General features: G+C 45.7%; 8 protein-coding genes across 10 annotated transcripts; 4 read left to right on the top strand and 4 right to left on the bottom strand.

Annotated features, from left to right (window-relative positions):
• Window positions 1-1,867: 1,867 nt before the first annotated feature.
• On the bottom strand, window positions 1,868-2,514 carry LOC6585255. The gene has a single exon (XM_002010852.4). The coding sequence runs from the start codon at window positions 2,442-2,444 to the stop codon at window positions 2,058-2,060; it is 387 nt and encodes a 128-aa protein (XP_002010888.1). The 5' UTR covers window positions 2,445-2,514; the 3' UTR covers window positions 1,868-2,057.
• A 127-nt stretch (window positions 2,515-2,641) lies between these two features.
• LOC6585254 (putative inositol monophosphatase 3) lies at window positions 2,642-4,517 on the top strand. Its single transcript, XM_002010851.4, has 2 exons — window positions 2,642-3,679; window positions 3,735-4,517. Exons 1-2 carry the CDS (start codon window positions 3,148-3,150, stop codon window positions 4,271-4,273), a joined length of 1,071 nt encoding a protein of 356 aa, XP_002010887.2. The 5' UTR covers window positions 2,642-3,147; the 3' UTR covers window positions 4,274-4,517.
• A 482-nt stretch (window positions 4,518-4,999) lies between these two features.
• Window positions 5,000-6,729, top strand: LOC6585253. The gene has a single exon (XM_002010850.4). The coding sequence runs from the start codon at window positions 5,016-5,018 to the stop codon at window positions 6,654-6,656; it is 1,641 nt and encodes a 546-aa protein (XP_002010886.2). The 5' UTR covers window positions 5,000-5,015; the 3' UTR covers window positions 6,657-6,729.
• Window positions 6,658-11,067, top strand: LOC6585252 (glycolipid transfer protein). Of its 2 annotated transcripts, none has more exons than XM_015161188.3 (5): window positions 6,658-6,872; window positions 10,144-10,264; window positions 10,340-10,395; window positions 10,464-10,721; window positions 10,802-11,067. In XM_015161188.3, the coding sequence occupies exons 2-5, from the start codon at window positions 10,150-10,152 to the stop codon at window positions 10,967-10,969; spliced, it is 597 nt and encodes a 198-aa protein (XP_015016674.1). In that variant the 5' UTR covers window positions 6,658-6,872; window positions 10,144-10,149; the 3' UTR covers window positions 10,970-11,067. The 2 variants fall into 2 exon arrangements, with proteins under 2 accessions (XP_015016674.1, XP_043866826.1); XM_044010891.1 differs by lacking the exon at window positions 6,658-6,872 and adding an exon at window positions 7,890-7,927.
• Window positions 11,066-11,615, bottom strand: LOC6585251 (the record flags this gene model as incomplete). Its single annotated transcript, XM_002010848.4, has 2 exons — window positions 11,066-11,436; window positions 11,502-11,615. Coding segments are annotated over 2 exons (456 nt in total), but the record flags the coding sequence as incomplete, so codon positions are not given.
• A 527-nt stretch (window positions 11,616-12,142) lies between these two features.
• Window positions 12,143-15,971, bottom strand: LOC6585250. Its single transcript, XM_002010847.4, has 5 exons — window positions 15,761-15,971; window positions 15,222-15,689; window positions 14,554-15,159; window positions 12,444-14,493; window positions 12,143-12,345 (listed from the first exon to the last, which is right to left on the bottom strand). Exons 1-5 carry the CDS (start codon window positions 15,833-15,835, stop codon window positions 12,302-12,304), a joined length of 3,243 nt encoding a protein of 1,080 aa, XP_002010883.1. The 5' UTR covers window positions 15,836-15,971; the 3' UTR covers window positions 12,143-12,301.
• Window positions 15,972-16,028: 57 nt separating this feature from the next.
• LOC6585249 (UDP-N-acetylglucosamine transferase subunit ALG14 homolog) lies at window positions 16,029-17,026 on the top strand. Its single transcript, XM_002010846.4, has one exon. It carries the CDS (start codon window positions 16,102-16,104, stop codon window positions 16,669-16,671), a length of 570 nt encoding a protein of 189 aa, XP_002010882.1. The 5' UTR covers window positions 16,029-16,101; the 3' UTR covers window positions 16,672-17,026.
• Window positions 17,025-20,029, bottom strand: LOC6585248. 2 transcript variants are annotated; one of them, XM_044010746.1, is made up of 5 exons: window positions 19,728-20,029; window positions 19,434-19,661; window positions 19,036-19,362; window positions 17,225-18,961; window positions 17,025-17,190 (listed from the first exon to the last, which is right to left on the bottom strand). In XM_044010746.1, exons 1-4 carry the CDS (start codon window positions 19,815-19,817, stop codon window positions 17,234-17,236), a joined length of 2,373 nt encoding a protein of 790 aa, XP_043866681.1. In that variant the 5' UTR covers window positions 19,818-20,029; the 3' UTR covers window positions 17,025-17,190; window positions 17,225-17,233. The 2 variants fall into 2 exon arrangements, with proteins under 2 accessions (XP_043866681.1, XP_002010881.1); XM_002010845.4 differs by having other exon boundaries at window positions 17,025-18,961.
• Between the last annotated feature and the right edge of the window lie 74 nt (window positions 20,030-20,103).

Here is a 20,103-nt window from a genome sequence, read left to right as displayed (position 1 = left end):
ACTGTAAAGTGTGCAGCCATATTGTTTTTGCATGCAAAAACACACTTACACGAACAATAACAAGAACAACAGCAACAACAACAGCTACAACAAAAGGGAATAGGGAGAAGCAACAGCAAAGCAGAACAGATGAAAACATGGCCGCCTAAAAGCAGGCAACCGCTCGCTGAAACTTGTGAATGGCACTGAGACAGGCCGACAGTGAAAGGCGGCAAAGGCAGCAGCCAGAAAGGGGGATCGGGCTGAGGGACAATGATGATGTGGAAGCTGGAAGGCTTAAGTCACACTAGCACACAGGTCAGTGGGGCCGTTTGCATTGTAGCCGCCTTCTATTTAACATGCACTTGTCCATTGTGCAGCATTAATAATGCAGGCAGCTGCATGGCACGATGCGGGCAGTGGGAAATCAGTGAGAGCAGCCGGCGCGTGGCATTGTCGCACCTGTTGAGGGAAACCCTGTGGCAATATGAGCAGCAGCAATAAGCCCTGGGATAAGCATCTGATTGCACATGTCCACACTGTGTGTGTGTGTGTGTATGTGTGTGCGCTAGTGAGCTGAGCTAATTATGTGCATCTAATAAAAGGATCCCTATGCCCAGCCAGACGAAACGGGCAGCCACTCTGCGGGCATAACCTTGACCAAGCCGTAGATGCAATACACATACAACTCTTTGGCTCAAATTCAATTTTTTACACTTTGCGCAAAATGTAGGCTATAAAGCAAAAATCATTATTTTTAATACTAAAGCGAGTGCTCGAAAGCTGCCAAAATGTTTTCAGCCAGGGCTGCACATTCGCAAAGAAGGATCGGTTCGTATGAACTGCAGTTGCACTGCGGTTCGTGAAATTAAGTTCGAATATTCATCAGTCCTGATACTAAATTTAAATACAATTCAATTAAGTCGGCTTATTCTAAGCTTTTGCTTCGAGTGTGCACTAAACTGTCGACAATTGATACAAATTACTTTTTAACGAAGCTCCACTGTAACATGTCCTTTGTTTTTACTGTCGCGCCGCACTGCACGTGGCGCATCTCGTGCCAGTCACTTGTGAATGCATGTGTATATATGAATTATATATAGGTATATGTACATATATCTGTATATGTGTGTGTGTATGACAGGTGGTTATATCGATGCAACGCCGCCATTTGCATGCCTCGTGTGTGAATGTCTGTCAGTTGCTCGGTCTCGGTCTCGGTCTCCATCTCCGCCTCGGTCACGGCCTCTGTCTGTCACGTTTAACTTACATTTGGCTTGGTCGAATGGCAGGAGCCGCAGCGGGGAGGGAGAGTGGGACGGAAGGTAGGCGCACGTGGGTCGATCTTTTCGACTGCAGGTCACGGACACCAGCGAAAACGTTGAAGCAAAATCCAATTTGCTCACGTAATTAATTTGAAGGCTCGCGCTAATTTGGATGACAACAAACAATTAGCCCATTTAACGCAATTTTGTCACGCACGCACATGCAAAAGTTCCACGCGGATGTTCCGAATTTCAAGCCGCTCGGTGCACCGGCCGTATTTCAATCCAATCCTTGCAGCGCGCCCGATTCACGTTTCACGGTTCGCGGCTCACGGCTTGTTTTGTTGCGCGAATGCGGACAGACAGGCGCACACGGCGGCTGACAATGCCGCATTGACCGACCGTGTGGCATTTGCGCAACGACCACCTGAGGATTCAGCGCCTACCATTACGTTCGTTCACCATTTGGCCACATAGCTTTCGCTAGTTTAAATCGAGCGCCGCTCGGAATCGTCAAAGCTTTGATTGCACGTTGCATACGCGTAAATGTGTAAATTGTTGAAAAGCTCATATGCAAAAGCTGTTATGCGAATGCCGTTATGGAAGAGAAACGGAGAAATATATTTTATTTTAAAACTTGTTTAAATTCGGTTTATTAGAACTTGAACTTTCGCTGGTATACAATGATGAGCATCGGACATATTGATGAACATCTAAGGTATTTTGTACATATGCATGTACGTAAGTACGCCTGTATGTGTGAGTATATGGTGTATGTGTGCTCCTTTGGCCCATTATAGCTCTGCAGTTACATTACCCGCCACCTCGGGCGCCGTCCTCCTCGTCAACGTCCACCCAGCCGTCATCGCTGAGCTCGGCGGCTGTATCGTTGTCATCAGCTACGGCCACTACGCTGGTGTCATCCTCCGTGGAACCGGAATTGGTGTTGCTACTGCTGGTAACCACAGCTGTTGACCAGCCAGTTGTTGGCGGCAGGTCGTCTATCTGCCGCTGGGTGACGGGTGTCTCGGAGGTCGACTCGCTGGTGGTAGATAGCGCTGTTTCGGTGGCTGTAGCCGTTGCAGATGCTGGCCTGCCTGCATCAATAGCGGCTTTTATTTTGTTGCGCCTTCGTACAGATTCATATTCCTCCAAATCGGACAGCTTTAGCTGAATGCTTTGCAACTCGCGTTTCAGCATAGCTATTTACGAATAGTCTTTTCTGTCGCGCACCAGAAACAGTTAGATTGCTAAGCTGCCACCTTGCCAAAAGATTTTAAAAGCGCGCGGCAGAGATGCCAGCTTTTCGATGGTCGATTGTCATCGGGCTGTGATAAGGAATTACAATTCGGAATTAACAAAAATATAAAGAGTTTACGGCAAGCACAGTCAAAATTATACATTTTTATTTTCTCTACTTTAAAAAATTAGTTTAAAATTAAAAATTCTTTTTTTTTTTTTTTCAAATATAAATTTATGTAGACGATTCTTAAATTATCGACCGACCACCACAAATTCGCATGTGACGCCTAACGTCACAATTTCTGTTGATTTATTTTGGTTTTTATACAATTGGTTTGTTTTGGAAAGCAAACACAGGGTGAAGGAACGCGACGTGTTTTTGTTGCCGCTCTCTGGCTCTCGCTCGCGCTTTATCTCTCTCAGTCCCTTCAACTGAAGACAGTGGCCAGCTATTTGTTTAATAACACACCAATGCCGCCATCGAGTCGACTTTCGGCACTTGTTGTTGGGCTCTGTTGACTCGTTTTTTTTTTTTTTCGTTTTGTTATATTTTTTCGGTTTTTGTTCTCTTTCAATATTTTTTTGTGCACCTAGCATCTGTGCTGCTGATCTGGCATTGCCCGCGGGAAGTGGCACGCTGAACGACGTTGTCTGATTCCTGATGAGCAGCAAACCGCTAGATAAGATGTATGGACGCACGATACGTATAAATCGAGTTCCAGCTGCCATAACGGCCATCCTGTTGACCATTGTGCTCGTCTACTTCCTCAACTACCACAAGGATGAGCGTCCCGCCATCTATGGCATGCTGCGCAGCGACAACAAAGTGAATCTGCGCAAAATGCTTATCGCGGCTATACAGGCGGCCCAGCGTGGTGGGCTCGAGGTGCTGGATGTGGCGCATTCGCGGCAGCTCAAAGAGCGCAGTAAAGGCCAAACGGCCGAGGGCGTTAATGATCCATTTACGGATGCGGATGGCCGTTCGCATTGTGTGATGAAGCAGGGCTTGCAACGCCTCTTTCCACGTGTTCGCATCTTCTCCGAGGAGGACAAGGAGCAATGCAAAGATGCGAACAGCTTCGATTTAGATCGCACGGTACTTCCAGAGACTGCCATTGTGCCCGATGTGGCAGTCACGGCGCAGGATGTAACCATTTGGGTAGATCCGCTGGATGCCACCAAGGAGTTTACAGGTACGAATGCTGATATATTTGCTGGGAATCAAATCTTTACACTTTGCTCTTCCAGAGGAGCTCTACGAGTACGTAACGACCATGGTGTGCGTTGCCGTCGCCGGTCGTCCAGTGATTGGTGTCATACATAATCCCTTCAGCGGTCAGACCGCCTGGGCGTGGGTTGGCCACAGCATGTCCGACTATCTGGATGAGCTGCGCAAGCTGCCACGACTGAAATCGGATCAGCCCGTCATCACGGTTTCTCGCTCCCATGCAGCCGCCGTAAAGGATGTGGCGCGCAATGTTTTCGGCGAGCAGGTTAGCTTGCTTACCGCTGCTGGTGCTGGCTACAAGGTGCTCCAAGTGGTGGCAAACAATGCTACCGCCTATCTGCATAGCTCCATCATCAAGAAGTGGGACATTTGTGCCGGCGAGGCCATACTGCGAGCCCTTGGCGGCACCATGACCACCCTCGACGACGAGCCAATCAACTACGGCCCCGACGATTCGCCGGTTAATAAAGGCGGCCTATTAGCCAGCTTGGAAAAGCATGAGGAGTACATGGAGCGCATCTCCAAATACCGCTCTATGCACAATGGCAAACTTAGATAATGATTAAGTCATCGTCACCTGAATCTCCGAACTCCCTGCCGACAGCTGCTTAGTCTTAAGTTTTAGGTTAAAAGGAATCTGAAAACCGGTTTGTGCTTTGATTAGCTTTCATTTGAGCGGGGGTCATGAACCCGATTGCGTCAACGATAAAATAATTTTTAAATCTGTTTAGTTGTATAAAAATTAAATAAATGACTGATAAGCGATGTGCGGTTCACGATTTCGTTGTTGCCTGCCCAACAAATGTCAAATGTGATTTCTTTTAACAATATGTAGTATAAAATATGTTAATTGATGTTCATTAAATCGCTTAGTCATACTGGCCAACACATACAACTCTAAAATAAACAAATATAGCTATATTTAGAGAAAATGCACGCTGTTGCCGTTTTCATTTCGAAAAGAAGTCGATAATAAATTGATACACATTTTTTCAAATTGCGACCTATCGATTATTTTAGGCGCTCAGTGTTTGCTGACCTAGGCTCGTGAGCCATTTATTAATTGCTTGAAATAAAAGGGAACTTAATATATATATTTTTAAATCGTAAGCAAATTTAAGATAAGCAAAATCTGATCTATACAAATTGTAAAAACTTAACAATTTAAAGAATTAATTTCAACATCGACTACTAACGTTCACAAAAATGCATTTAGTGCTGCGTGCCACTCGTGTCACGCTCTGTAGCTCAGCTCTAACACATACAGCTGTGCCCTGCAGCTGTCAGCTGTTTTGAAGTGCATGTTGACACTTGTGTTTAGATGTGTGAGTGTGGGCTGTGACGTACGCCGGCTGGGAGCAATGACCAGCTGCGTCACCGTCTGCAAGCGTGTCCATCACATTGAAGTCGAATTCCTTAAGGAGGCGGATAAAGTAGAACACAGTCTGCTGCTGATCAAGGGACGACTGCAGCCGATCTGTGCCAGCGCTCAGCAGCTTAAGGCGACGCTTGTGGTACATAATAGAGAGCAGGAACAGCTGACACAGCTTTCTGCCGCAAGTGAATTTAAGCTGCTCTTCGATTTGTCCCAAGAGAGTGCGAAATCAAAATCAAACTTAGGGTCGGATTCAGTAAATTGTCAACTTGAGCTGCGTTGCTGCAGCGGGCAGCGTCAGCTACAGTTCAGCTATCAACCAAGGAGGAGCGCCTATCGAGTGCAGCCGCTGTACTTGGTGTGCCGCAATAGCGAGAAGGAGCCGAAGGACGAGGTAGAGCAGGAGCAGGACACAAAGCGGCGCTGTGATTTAATTGATCTCAATTTACGCCTGGTGCAATGCATCTATGCCCACAAACTTAGCGCCACCGGTTATACAAATCGCACATTTACTTTGAACGGTGCCTGTTGCGTCTTTCGCTCGCAGCTGAGCTGCCAGGAGGCGCGCCAGTGTAGCGAGGACGAGCTCTGGCAGAGATTCGCCAGCGAGATACTCGCCTCCCCCGACTGGGGACAGCAACTCCAGCTGAAATTCGTCGCCTTTATAGGCTGCACATGGTACGACGGCGCCGCGGTTGCAGCTAGCGAAGATTACTCGTACGCGAACATCCGGCGGCACTTGTACGCTCACGCCGCTCTGGGCGGCGGTGGATTGGCGCTCTTTGGCAGCGGACATTTCTATGCGTGGCCGCAAAGCTTCGCCGACATTGGCGACTGCATTCGGAGCACTGAGCGCGTGGATGTGACTCGCCTGCCCGACGAGAGCAACTATCGGCGCACCTACGGCGGCGTCTATGCCAGCACCCTGGGCGCCGTCTGTCACGAACTGGGCCACTGCTTCGACCTGGGCCACACCCTTGAGGGTGTTATGGGCCACGGCTTCGATTACCTGAATCGCGTGCTAACCGTTGATCAGCCCACAGAGCACTTGCCACAGCGTATGGTGTCCACGCCACCAGCAGCAGCAGCGGCAGCAGCTGAGCCAACCACATCGCTGCCTCGACCACGTTTCACGCAGCTAAAGATTAATCAGCCGGCGAGCAGCAAATTCCTGGATAACTATCACGCTCAGCGACGCAACGATAGCTTCTACTTTGCCCACAATTGTGCAATTGTTCTAGCCCATCATCGTTGGCTGCAGCCCGATCTAGAGGCTAGCACCTCGGCGCCGCCGGAGGTTCAGCTGCTGCCAGCTAGCAAGGAAGTTGTGTCCAGTGTGGCGCTGCGTCTCATCGAGCTGCGCTGCAATCGCAACAGTCTGGCTGCACACTACGAGGAATTCAAGCCGGAGCCAGCCACTCATCGCTTCCGGCTGCCCGACGCGCTCTGGCATCTGCTGGCTACGCAGAGGACGCACTACGTCTTTGTGCTAACCATTGAAGGGGATACCAAGCGTCTGGCCTTTGACGAGACGCCAGCAGCGGAGAAGCCACAAGAGGAGCAGTAAAAAGAGAAGACCACAGAGCAAAGTAAAGGAGTTCAAAGAGGAGATTCAAGGAGATAGAGGAGTAGCTAAAAGAGAAATCAGAAGAGAAGACTGAGGAGCAGCCAGAAGAAAAGACTGGGGAAGAGCCCAAAGGGGATTCTGTAGAAGATTAAGCAGACGTAAGGCCAAAGGAAACAGGAGCAGAACCAGCTTCCAAAGCAATCTAATAGAAAACAAGTAAGAACGTTGCAGTCAGGCGTTACCGACTGCAGAATACTCATTCACATCCCATTAACAATATAGTAGTTAAGTTTCGCTCTAATACTGTAGAATATACAGGTTTTTCCGATTTGCCACGCCCCAACTGGGCGTAGACACCTCATTTTTGGTCAGTTTTTAGAAAGAGATAACGGTACCCTAACTGCAAAGTTTGAATGTTTACCCTCAAAAAATGTGAAAATTACAGGGTATTTTTCGATATGCCACGCCCCTAAAGAGGCGTAAAAATTATTTTTGGGGAATCGATAGAGGAGGCTACCAGTAACTCAACTATCCAAATTTGAAGCTTCTAGCTATTATACTTTAGGAGATATAAACTTTTGCGGTTTGCCACGCCCCCTGTGGGCGGAAATATATCCGACAAAACTTTTTGGTCTTGGGTGATCAGTCCGAGTATATATACAAAATTTGAGGTCTCTGCCATCAATAGTGTCCAAAATATAAGAGAATTTAAAAAATCACTATATCTTCAGGTCCGATTTGCCACGCCGTGGGCGTGGACTTATAATTTATCTTAAGACTTTATAGAATCATACCATTAGCTGACGTACAAAATTTCAGCATTCTAGGTTTACAACTTTAGGAGATACAGTTTTATCCGATTTGCCACGCCCCCAATGGGCGTAGATATTTCCGCCATAGCTCGTGATCTTGGGTGGTCAACGCGGACCTACATACCAAATTTCAGCTTTCTATCTCTTCAACAAACATGATTTCTGGTATATCGGAAAATGCATTTTCCGATTTGCCACGCCCCTAGTGAGCGGATCGGGAAAATTTTAACACTTTATAAATCGGAGATATACACGAGTATGTGTTCCAAATTTCAAGTCTCTAGCTTCAATAGCGCCGAAATAGATTGCGTTCATACGGACAGACGGACAGACGGACGGACGGACAGACGGACAGACGGACGGACAGCAAGACGGACATTGCACAAAACCAATATACTGATTCACTTTCGTGAATGAGTATAATTAAAAAAATTCAATTTAAAATTTATTTTAAATGAGGTAAGTTTTAATGAATTTCTTATTTAAGATTATATTCTCAATTCAAGAAGAGGTAGATAAAATATTTACATTTGATGAAAAATGCTAAAAGTCAAATGCAGTCTACCCATAATGTCTAAAAAGAAAAAATCAGCTGTATATAAGTCCAGCTTCAGAATGATGAAAGATGTACATAAACATATATCATTTTCGGATTATTTATAGGGAATACAAAGAGCAGCTCACAGTTTTAGCTGTAGAACTGAAGATACAGACCCAATTAGCTACGCTCTAGTAGTGTTAACCCTCAAAATCTTAACGCCTAATCAAATAGTAACACAAATTAGGTATAGAGCCCATATACTCTATTTACTAAGTCAACAAGTATAGAAATGATTATTTGATAGATAAATAAATGATATTCAATGAGTCGTAAACAACAGAGTCATAGCCAGAGCCCAAAAGCTGTCCTGCCCCAATAATAGTTAAGGTTCAATTGTAATATGATTCATTCAGGAACATACATATCTCGCCCATATAATGGGAATCACGCGAATATTGATGATTCACTTTGTGGAGCTATTGACTGAACACGCACAAGAACTGTAAGTGGCTCCATGTGTCTGTTAAAAGAGCTCAAATCGTAAGAGAGCGACGAACTGAATCAGAATTTGAGACAGGTTTATTTGGCAGAGAGGGAAAGAGCGCGAGAGAGGGACACAAAGAGAGAGAGGGAGAGAATGAGCGAGCGCAAGAGCTTTAAGACTCTCGCCACGATTGTTGCCTAAGTCAAGTGGGTTAAAGCTGCTGCGTTGTCAGCAGTGCGGCGGCACAGTGGGGCAAACACTGTCAAATAGCGCGCGATTCTTACAATGTAAGCTAGTTGTTAAGAAACAAGAAGAAAATGCATTTATTAAGCAGAATTATATATAGAGAATGTCATTATTCAAGAGAAGTGCCAGCAGCTCTCAGGGCTGAAGAGTTGTTTCCATGATAGATTTATATAATTAACAAAAAGATCTCATACAATATAAAAAATATATAATACAGTAAGAATATATATATATATATATATATATATATATATATATATATATATATATATATATATATATATATATATATATATATATATATATATATATATATATATATATATATATAATAGAACAGAAGATATGCGTAACAAATTCACTATTGCATTCAAATGAACTAGTGAAGTTCATGAACTAAACTTGGTGTTATTCCATTGACAGATTTCAGTGCTGGTTCAACTGAACTATACATCTATTGTCCACAAGAAATTGAATATTCTAGAGCTAAACTAGTTGAGCAATCTGAATCAATTGAACTAATTAAACTATTTGTAAGAGCGCAGCTGCAGAAGCTACTAACGATACTTGAGCTGCATATTGATAATACATTTTATATATATAATTATACATATGTATGTGCATAAATATATATGTACATATGTACATATATATAAAATGAATTGAACCCATTTGATTAATAATTCAGTATTTTTATATGAATCACTTATTTGACTTATCGCATATATATTATTATTAATATTACTTATCTTGTATGCATATAACTTGAGCTAAATTAACAAATGACTCATAAAAAAAAAAAAAAAAAAGAATTCGTATGAATGCTCTTAATTCATTTTCATATTCAAGAACTGAAATTCAAATTTTGCGCTGCGTTTCGCTCACACGCGAACCACTGTGCCGCACTGATAGTTGCTGTAATACAAAAAAACAAAAAACAAGAACGAAAAACTCGTATTTCTCAGCGACTTTTCCGTATTATTTTAATTTGTGCCGCTTTAGTTCGCCATTCGATAATGAAAAAATATTTTGATAGACACAAAACAAAAAAAAAAAAAAAGAAGCAAAACAAGAACAAAATCAAAATAAAAAAAATAACAATATTTGGCACTGATAAGATAAAATAAATATAACAAACGGTGCCCACATACATATACACAAAAAAAGAGTCATATATTTGGCGCTCAATATCAACAACAACAACAATATTTATAATAATAACAACAACAACGACAACATCTAGTGCAGAAGACACGACTAAACGATTGCGTTGGCTAATTGGGGGCGCTCATTCACATTTCAGACCTCAGCTGGAACAGCGGTAGCAACAGTAGCAGCTCGAATCGATCCTATTTATATATATATATACATAGACAATATATCATTCATCATATATATATATAGACAACTATGGCTGATGCCCGCATACAGTTCAAGGTGCTGAAGGGCTTTCCCACCCCGGCGGAGGATAAGATCGAGACGCAGGCGTTTCTGAATGCGGCCAAGGAGATTGTAACTGTAATTGGTAAGTTTGGAAGAATGGATTTTTGGATCGATCGATCGATCATGCAAGTAATTGTTTATCTAAATACCCGCACAGAGACCTTTGGCAAACTCTTCACGCCCGTTATCAAAGATATGAATGGGAATATAAACGTAAGTCTGTGGACAGTAAATCGTCCATGTGTATGATCTAATGTCTTGATTATGCTTCGATTTGATAGAAACTAACCAAGGTCTATGGCACAGACATTCTGAAATACAAGTATCTGGAAGACATGATAGTGCTGAATGTGAATGTCGACGACTATGCAGCGACGGCGCTGCTCTGGCTGAAGCGCGGCCTCCAGCTGATCTGCACCTTCTTCGAGAACATCTACAACGATGCACAGAACAAGGAGACGCTCAAGCCGCATCTGCAGGATGCGTATGAGAAAACGTTGAAGCCCTATCATGGCTTCATCGTGCAGAGCACGATCAAGGTGAGTCCATTCCATCGCATCGCATCGCATCCATTTGCCTGCTCGATCGTAGCGCTAACAAACTTCGACCATGTTTACAGATCATCTATAGCTGGGTGCCCACGCGTAGCCAACTGCTTGGCCAAGGACCAGCGCAGCTGGAGAACATGGAGGTGCTGACCAATTATTTGCCTACAATGCGAACGCATCTGGATCGGATTGATGCCCTACTGAAGGCGCACAATTTGGATGATGCGAGCAAAGTGTGATTTGCCAAATGCTTTAGCTCTTTAGGCTAAGATCTACTAGAATAGACAATGCTTTAAATATTTAGGAATACACATAAAGAAACACACAAGCACACATACATATTTAATGTTCTATCACATACATTTTATAGCTGCCCATTTGATTTGAGTGCATTTGCGTTCCTCTTGTCTCTGGCCAGGCTGCAAACGTGGCAGATGAGCGCCGTTAGCGTCTCCAGTCCGATGAGCACAAATTGTGCATGCGATAGCAAGTGCAGCCAGAGGTTGGCATAGACGACGGCCAGACGCAAGTAGACCAAGGCAGGCAACAGCACACAGGGCGTCAGTGTTAGAAACAGCCACATGGTCGTGGCATTTGTGGTCAGATTGATGGAGTAGCTGGCATAGAGACGCAACCACTCAGTGCCAACGGCCAGCACGTATGCCAGCAGCATGGCCAGACCCGTATAATTCCACAGCAGATGCGACTGCAAGCATTACAGTTAGTTAAGTACATGCATATAGAGTAGTTCCCAGTTAAGCCAACTCTTACCCAGAAGCAGAGATGCAGCAAATAGCTGACGCTCCAGAGTATTGAGACATAGGCGTTTGCTTGCAACAACATTTGCAAGATTAAATTCGACTTTTGTGGTATTACTGCAAGATTAATATGTAATCAATTTCTATTTTTATTAAAATTAGTTTTCTTTTCACACAAACATGGCTGGCCATAATAATAGTAGCTGTTGCTACTTTTAATTTCCATATCCACTTCCATCTGTATGGGTGCAAAAACTTCCAAATGCCGCCCTGCATTTTATTTACTTTGTTATTGCCGGCCTCGGTTGCCAGGACAACGATAAACAATGTTTGCTTGCCATTAGACAGAAATGGGGCTTTAACTAAATATTTATTTGCAATTCAAACAATTGCAGTTAACGTGCTGCCAATTGATTTTATGATGGGCAGCACTGCACAACATTTATCAAGATCGCCAATTGCATGTATCGATGCATATATATCGATATGCAAAGTTAGCGCTGCCAGACTTACAACTAGTTTATTACAATATTAACGGACATATGGAGACAGAGAGAGAGAGAGAGAGAGATAACGATGGAGAAGCTCAGCTTACTCCGTCTGGGTAAAATATTTATGAAAATTTAATCATGAAATATAAAGATGCCGTAAAAATTGTAATTTCGTTTTTTTAATAAATAAAATTCTAATAGCATGTCATAACACTTAATATTTATATAAATACGCTTAATGTGATTTATTATACTACAATTGTAAATTGTACAATTAGTTAATTTTATTTCAATACTTTATTTTAGATTAGCTGAGATTCTTTTAACAGGGCAGACTCGAGCTGATGGCCACCTCCAGAGAATTTACTGCAAATAGAGAGGGATAGCGAAAGAGAGAGAGAGAGAGAGAGTCCGATTAGTTTGCGAATCGTGTAAATATTTTTGCGAATTGAAATACCACTTACAAAACTTTTGATCATGCTTGTAGACGAGATTCGTCAGGATGCCGGCCATCATCTGATGGCAACGTATATAGGTGCTCTCAATCTCGCCGACTTGATTCAGGGCCAAGTACTCCATAGCCTTGTTGGCCTCCTCGGTATGGTAATAGCTATCGGCTTCATCCAGACTCAGTGTATTGTCGGAGCTTATGTCGAGGCTGAGAGCATGGGACACATTCAGATAGTTGCCGCAGCTATTCCACTCCATGTCCAGCACAAATATCAAATGAAAGATCTGCTCCAGAGCACTGTGAAACTCATCAAATTCCTCGGTTAGCAGGCAGTGCTTGCATATGGAGTCCAGGTACTCCTCGTGCAGTTTCGCCAGCTCACGTATCGTAAACACCTTCGGCAGCTGTTCCTCGAAGTGGGCACCAATGGCCTGCAGCACATGAGTGCATAGATGTGTGTGCAAGCTGCTGATCATGCTGATCAGCCAGAAGCGTAAAATTTCCAATCGGCGCACCGTCAATCCAACCAGGTCGAGCGGGCCGTATACCTCTGTGCCCTTGCGCTTGATGAAGTGCATGTTCTCCAGCTTCCATATGGCCCACTTGACCTTCAGCATGAGACGCCAAATCCTGTTATAGGATAGCATTTGGTTCGCCGTAATGATGCGGTCTAGAGCCGGTGACATCATATAGGCCATAGCAATTGCATTCAGCGCCTCGTACACCTTGAGGGAATGGGCGCGCGAACGTGAGATGACCTCCACATACAGCTCACAGGCCATGTTCGGATAGTGACGGTCCAGAATGTCGTACAGTTCCGTGGTCAGGTCCGACGACGACGCCCAATTCTGGCCGGACTCGATTTGGCGAAAGAGACTGATGTAGAACGGATACATTATATAGTCCGCCTGGAACATGAGCACGTGCCGCAGGAAGTGCACGTGGTCGGCGATGACCAGTTCCTCGCGATACCAATGCATCATATATTGGTTGGCTTGATCGCAACGCTGTCGCAGCACCTTGCTCAGAGCACGGGGCATCACTTGCGGCAGCTGCAGCTTGGTGCACTTCTCCAATGCTTCAAGTATGTCGAGCACCTGCAACGGCACCGGCTCCTGCTCCATTTTGATGGCACACGCCCGGTCGCTTCGTATGTGTTGATTGAACATGCCAATTAGCCGGCGATCGCCGACTCGGGCGGTGGCCATCAGAGTCTGTTCGAAAAACTGGGACAGCTTGTGAGGGCTCGGATTTAAAATGCTTTCGCGCCGTCGACCCTTTGGCTGAGCGCAGCCAGCAAAGATTTTGAGCTCGTCAAAGTATTGCCTGATCAGGTCATCGTGCAGCGGCCTCAATTGGTGCGTGGAGTTCACCAAATCGCCCAGCAAATTGATGATCGCCAGCAATTCCTGTGTCTCGCCCGACTCCATGGCGTACGTGATGAGCAGCCTATAGAATTCACAGTGCTGCAGCTCCGCCAGAATTGCTTTGTGCTGCTGCGGCGCGTCCTCAGGCAGGCGACGCTCGCATATGCCCTGGCCATCGGCGCTGCTGTATTCCACAATGAACTCGAGCCGGCTGTCATTTAGCTCGGCATGCCGCCACCAATTGTCGCTGATTTCACAGAAGCGCCGCAGCGTCATCAACAGCAGCGCGGTGACCATCTTCTGGTAGGTCACATGCATCCGAGTGTGCCTGTAGAGCTTGGTCAGCAGATAGGCGCTCCTCAGATGCGGCGGAGCATCAACAACGGCATCGGAAGCGACCAGCTGAAGCTCCTGCAGCTGCTTGAACTGCTCTCGCATGTGGAGCACAAGGCCGATCAGCGTTACGCCCGACTCGTTCTTGCCGGACGCCTTGTCCAGCAGCCGTCGCTCGAAGACCAACAGCTGCTGCACGATCGGCTGCATGAGATCGCGCAAGCCACCAGCGAAGCACTCCAGGGTGCCCGTTGTCGTCTTGCCGCCAGTGGGCCGCAGCAGATCCTTGACCAATTGACGCAGCCGGTACATGGCCTGCAGGGCCGGCTGCACCTCCTCGTCCAGCGTGCTCTTGAGTGTGCCCTGTGGGAAGACTTAAATTGTCGTGGTTTGCACTACTTCGATGCATCGCAGCCCACTCACATGGCTAACGCTGCAGATGGACACATTCGAGCGGACGCTAATTTCCAGCTTCTCTGGCCGCACCTCAAAGAAGCAACAATCGACGGGCTCGAAAAACATGAAGATGATCTCTCGCAGCAGGCACATCTCGTTGACCGTCTTGGGCAGCGACTGCTTGATCAGGCTGCGCGAATACCTATTCATATGCTGGACATGGGCAATGGCAAAGTTGGCACAGGGGTTTTTGGTTGGCGTCAGCGTATGGACATTGATGTCGTCGCGCCACCAATGCGAGTGGACCGCTTTGGCCATATGATCGACACTGTAATTGCTGACATCTATGGGCGGCCGTGGTGGCTCCAGCGCCTTCAGCTTGGGTAGTGTGCACCAGTTGTGGCGCGACTGTATGCCACTGAAGGAAATGTACTCCGGCTGTATAATGGTGAACGTTGTCTTTTTCTGCCCAGCTGGCCGCTGGGGCGCCGGTACATAGGTATTCGTGCCAATGGGATAAGCTCGGCAGTTGGCATACACTATCGCCATTTCCTTCTGATCCAGGCTCGTCACGGCTTCTTGCTCTGGCTCGTAGTATGAGCTCTCCTCGCTGCTGGTTTCCTCGCTCCAGTCCTTAAAGGGAACAATGCATAACATTACAATTTGAAAGTGCAATAAACGAAGGGATAACCTACACTTAGAGTGCTATCACTGTCGTAGGGTTCGATGGGAATCAAATCTTCGCGTAGATAGGCCCCCCAATTGATTTCGAATTCAACAGGATTCGGTTTGGTCAGAAATTCAGGCGTATTGAAGGCCGGGGCTGATTGGATTGCAGCTCGTATGGCCAGAAGACGCTCCTCCATCAATAGCCGGTTGCGTCGATGCATCTGAATCGGTTCGTATGCCATGTGCAGGAGGAAATCAAGAATGGAATATTGTACATCTACTTCGTAGTGATCCTTCCACACTCCATGGTTCATAATCACAGAGCACAAGAAGCGTACAGCTCTCGCCTGATGCATCAGGCCCTCATAGTGGAAGCGATCGACCAGATTTTCGACGGACCGGCTCACCTCATGACTGTTGATGCTCAGGTAGCGATGGTTGCGTACCTTGTGCACTGCATAGTGCAATAGCGAGTTAAGCTTAACATTGGGTAACTGCAATAGTGTGCAAACCTCTTGTTCATTGAATGGAAATTTTTTTTATTTATTTGGTTTATTTGACTTACGTCCTTTCCAACTAAGCACTTTACTAGCTTTTCCAAATTCCGCAAAACATCCGGGTAGCGTGGATCTTCTGCCATTCTTTAACTCTGGATGCTGTCAAAGCAATTGCGCTGTTGATTAAAATTCGCTCACATCAGATTAAAAACCAATAAGTTCGAGCAAATGTTTTTGACAACTTATTTAAATGTTTCCTTTACGCATTCTGAGCAGCAATGCGCAAAATTGCGCAGAGCGCATTTAATCGAGTGACCATACCAACGACTTGGGGTGACCCGATATTTGTTATCGAAAAAACGTAAACAACTGTAAATTCCGACACTTGATTGAATTTTGTCAACGAAAAATGTGTCCAAATAATCGAACAGCACAGCCAATCTATGTCATCCTCGGCTCCGGCGGACACACAGCCGAAATGTGTAAAATCAATCAGGCCTTAATGCAGCACGATGATCTTAAGCAATACCAATCTGTACGTTATATTGTGGCCAACAGCGACGACACTTCGGAAAAGCAAATCCGCTCCGCTTTACCGGCTTTAAAGGACAGCGACTTTATACGCGTGCCGCGCAGCCGCAGCGTCGGCCAAAGTTGGCTCAGCAGCATATTTACAACGCTGTGGGCCTTGCTCTGGAGCTGCTGGCTCATTTGGCGCGATCGGCCCAAGCTCGTACTCTGCAACGGACCCGGCACCTGTGTGCCCTATTGCTATGCGGCATATCTATGGCGCCTGCTCGGCCGCTTGCCCGCCCACAGCAAGATCGTGTTTGTGGAGAGCTATTGCCGAGTCGAGACGCTCTCGCTAAGCGGTCGCCTTCTGTTGCCACTCGTGGACATGTTCGTTGTCCATTGGCCGGCGCTAGCGACTCGCTACGCCAAAAAGTCGAACTTGCGTTATTTTGGCAGAATTTTATAAGCAATTAAAAATAAATTGTATTGCAAAATAAACTTTATTGCCACTAGATGAATATGCCCATAGAGAGTATATGCATTAAGCTTATGGAAATGAACGGGAGTGCCCGACTGGCAGACACCCTGATCCCTGGCCAGAGCTGCAATTCGAATCATTCATGTTCCATCCAATCGACCTCTCTTGCATGTATTGTTTTGTCTCACTCCATTTCATGGCATCTAGTGTTGTCAATTAAAGTTGTCTCTTTCTATATACATATGCATATACACACATATATACATATGCCACCCCTCCTCTGTTTATATTGATATGCAATGACTTCCGTTAACACAATAAATTTTCGCAGCATACATACATATATTATAAATATAATTTTTTATTTGTTTATTTTTTTTTTTGCCAGCCTCAACTAGTTTAATATGTGTAAAAAAATAGATGGAAATTTAAGATGAGCAAAAGAGAGTCGATAAACAAAAATATTTGAATGGGCACATACAAAACTTCTGATATTCAAGCAGAAAATACCTAACGGACAACTTGAGTAGTATACATAGATATAGCTAAATTATTTGGAGCGCTTGCAGATGTTGCGATGCGCTTCCATTTGGTGGCCAAGCAGCTCCTGGCCGCATTTGGGACACTCTGTGGTCTGCTTGTAGAGCGAACGCTGGCGCATCTGACGCGGTGTCATGTCATTCTCACTGGTCCTGGCCGACTCACTGGACGAACTGGATGAGCTGAGATCTAAGGCAGCAATGTCGGCACTCGAGTAGCCGGAGCTCTTCAAAATCTGACGCTTTGATGTTGCGGACTTGCGCTTGTTCACCTTTGGCTTATGCTTGTTGTTTGGCTTGTTGATGCTGTTGCTGTCGCCGGGCAGTGGGGCGTTCGGCTTAATGGTTGGCGGCGGCACTCTGATGGTGATGCTGCAGCCGTCAAGATGATTGGAAAACTCCGAACGCTTCATTTTCTCAAAGCAAATGGGGCAGGTGGTTATGTCATTGCCAGCATCGTATTGATAGCGCGAACTGCAGGGCACCACATCATTCTCACGCTGGAACTCCTGCAGCAGCGTGTCCTCACCGAATAGATCATCGATGATCGACTGATCGGCCAGCTCAGCGGCAGCATTCAGTTCACTGATACTATCATCGTACTCATCATCAATCATGAAGATTTCATCGTCCCCATACAGCGTCTCATCCTCCATCACCTCACGCTTGATGTTGATGGTGCGCTCCTGGCTGGACAATTGTGAAGTCTTCTTGGCAACGTTTGGTGTCGGCGCCTTGGGCACCGGCTGCACATCGTCGTCGCTGTCTGAAATATTAATAACAGGCTCGACCACATCGCATACCATTACATCCTTATCGTAGGACACCCAGCCGTCGATATTTTGGGAAACCCGACGACGCTTGCTTGGATTGTTTTGCTTGAATTCTGGCTCCTGCTTGATCTCCTCCTTCACCTTCACATTCATCTTCTCCTTGTTTTGATTATCGTTTTCGAAACGCTTTGACCACACCGCACGCAAATGATTGCGATTGACAGTGTCCGACAAGCGAGCAGGACTGGCAGTGGCGTCGGTACTGCCGTTGGTCAAACTGTAGCCCTTGCCGTGCATTTCATCTCGGTTCGATGAAGTGGCTTTGGTATCGCCTTTGCTGTCCTCGTCGGCGCTGCTTAGATCGATCAGGTCCTTGAAGCCAACCACATTGGCACGCCTCTTGGTGCCAGAGCTTGGCGCGAGGCCACCAAGGGGGTTGTTCGATAAGCCCGGATATGATGTGGGCGGAAAGGCACCCGGCAGACCGAGAGCCGGCTGCACTTGTGGCAATAGGTTAACTGTATGTTTTGGCTTGCCAAAATAATTGCGTATATCATCACCAGCTGTTGTTGTTGTTGTTTCATTCTTGAATTTGGTTGTGTACTTCGTACCTTTGGGTTTTGGCACTGATTTGCTGCCAGGTGGCTTGGGTGGCTCGCTCACCTTTTCGAAGGTGCCGCCGCAATCGCGCTGATGCTTGGCCCACCATTGATCGCTCGGGCCGGGCGGGCGGTTCGAGGTACGCTTCACCCAGCCCTGGAAGGGATTGTGATACTGGCAGACGCCATTGCAGCGCCAGATGTGAGTCTTATAGGCATCCACCTCATCGTGAAAGGTATGATAGACAGTAATATTGGTGCCAGCCACTTTATTAATGATGCCCATGATGCGCTTAAAGTTTGGTCCATGTCCGCCATTACCCTCGCGTATATTGAGCACAAAGCAATAGGCGTGTATCATTTCGTGCTGTCAAAATGGAATACAAATCGCATACATTCAGATGATATAGCGAGAAGCATAAATGGGTTTCGTGAGCTCACCAGCAATGTTTCGACTAAGTCCTTGCGTGGACGCAGCTTTAGCAGCGGCTCACTGAGCCGTATGATTACCTCCTTAACGAATCGGTTACCACGCTGATAGCAAATGCCAGCACAGGAATACATGCGCTTGCTCCACTCCACAACAACGGCGCCCAAACGCTTCTGAAAGAACTTCTGATCGAAGCGGACAAACATGGCAAATATGTCGGGTGTGGGATCAACTAGCTCCCACTCCGGATGCACTAGATTTTGTGTCTGATCCAAATAGTTATTGTAACCAACTGGCGAAGAGCTGGGTGCCTTCATTAGGTCCATATTTTCCTTGCGCTGCATACATACATCAAGATAATGTTTAATAGAAATAAGAAGCGTTGTATTGCGAACTGTGTTATATTTACGCTTGGAGGTGTGTCCTTGTTTAGATCTTTATTATTTTTGTTGTTGTTATTCTTCGTGTTGTTGCTAGAATTTGGTTTAGAGCTGGTCATGTCGAGGGCAAAGACTTCTTCATTGTCAACAGTCTCATTGTCGCTGACGTCTGCATCTTCGGCATTTATTTCGGCCTGAAGCTTCAGAGCCAATTGGTAGTCACTATCATCATGACCTGACTCCATCTCAGTCTTTTCCTAATCATAGAGTAACAAATTCGGACTTTTGTCTTTTGTGTGTGCAAAAACTGCGTTGTAACTTACACGAGCTGTTTCCGACTTGCTGTCAGATTTTTCGCCATTGAGCTGCTCCTGTAATTTCAGTGCAAATAAATAGTCCGGATCATCGGACATTTCGTATACAGTAAATGTAATTCGATGCGACCCGGCTACAATAGGCAACGTCAACGTTCTTTAAAATTCGCAACAATGTCGCGGCTAATGCGCGGCCAGAACACAGCTGTGTGATTTGGAATGTCTGGCAGCACTGTTCACAAGTATATGTATTTTTCGATAAATTTTTGCTGCCCTCTGTTATTATGTTATGTCGACATGTTATATTAAAATGACAAATTGTTGACATTTCCAATTTTTCTACTTTTGAAATCAAAAATTGCAGGCCTACTTTTCTAACTGCTAC

The sequence above is a fragment of the Drosophila mojavensis genome, unplaced genomic scaffold (genome assembly GCF_018153725.1).
Source record: "Drosophila mojavensis isolate 15081-1352.22 unplaced genomic scaffold, ASM1815372v1 contig_136, whole genome shotgun sequence".
Classification (NCBI taxonomy): domain Eukaryota; kingdom Metazoa; phylum Arthropoda; class Insecta; order Diptera; family Drosophilidae; genus Drosophila; species Drosophila mojavensis.
This window is presented reverse-complemented; position numbering and strand designations above follow the sequence as displayed.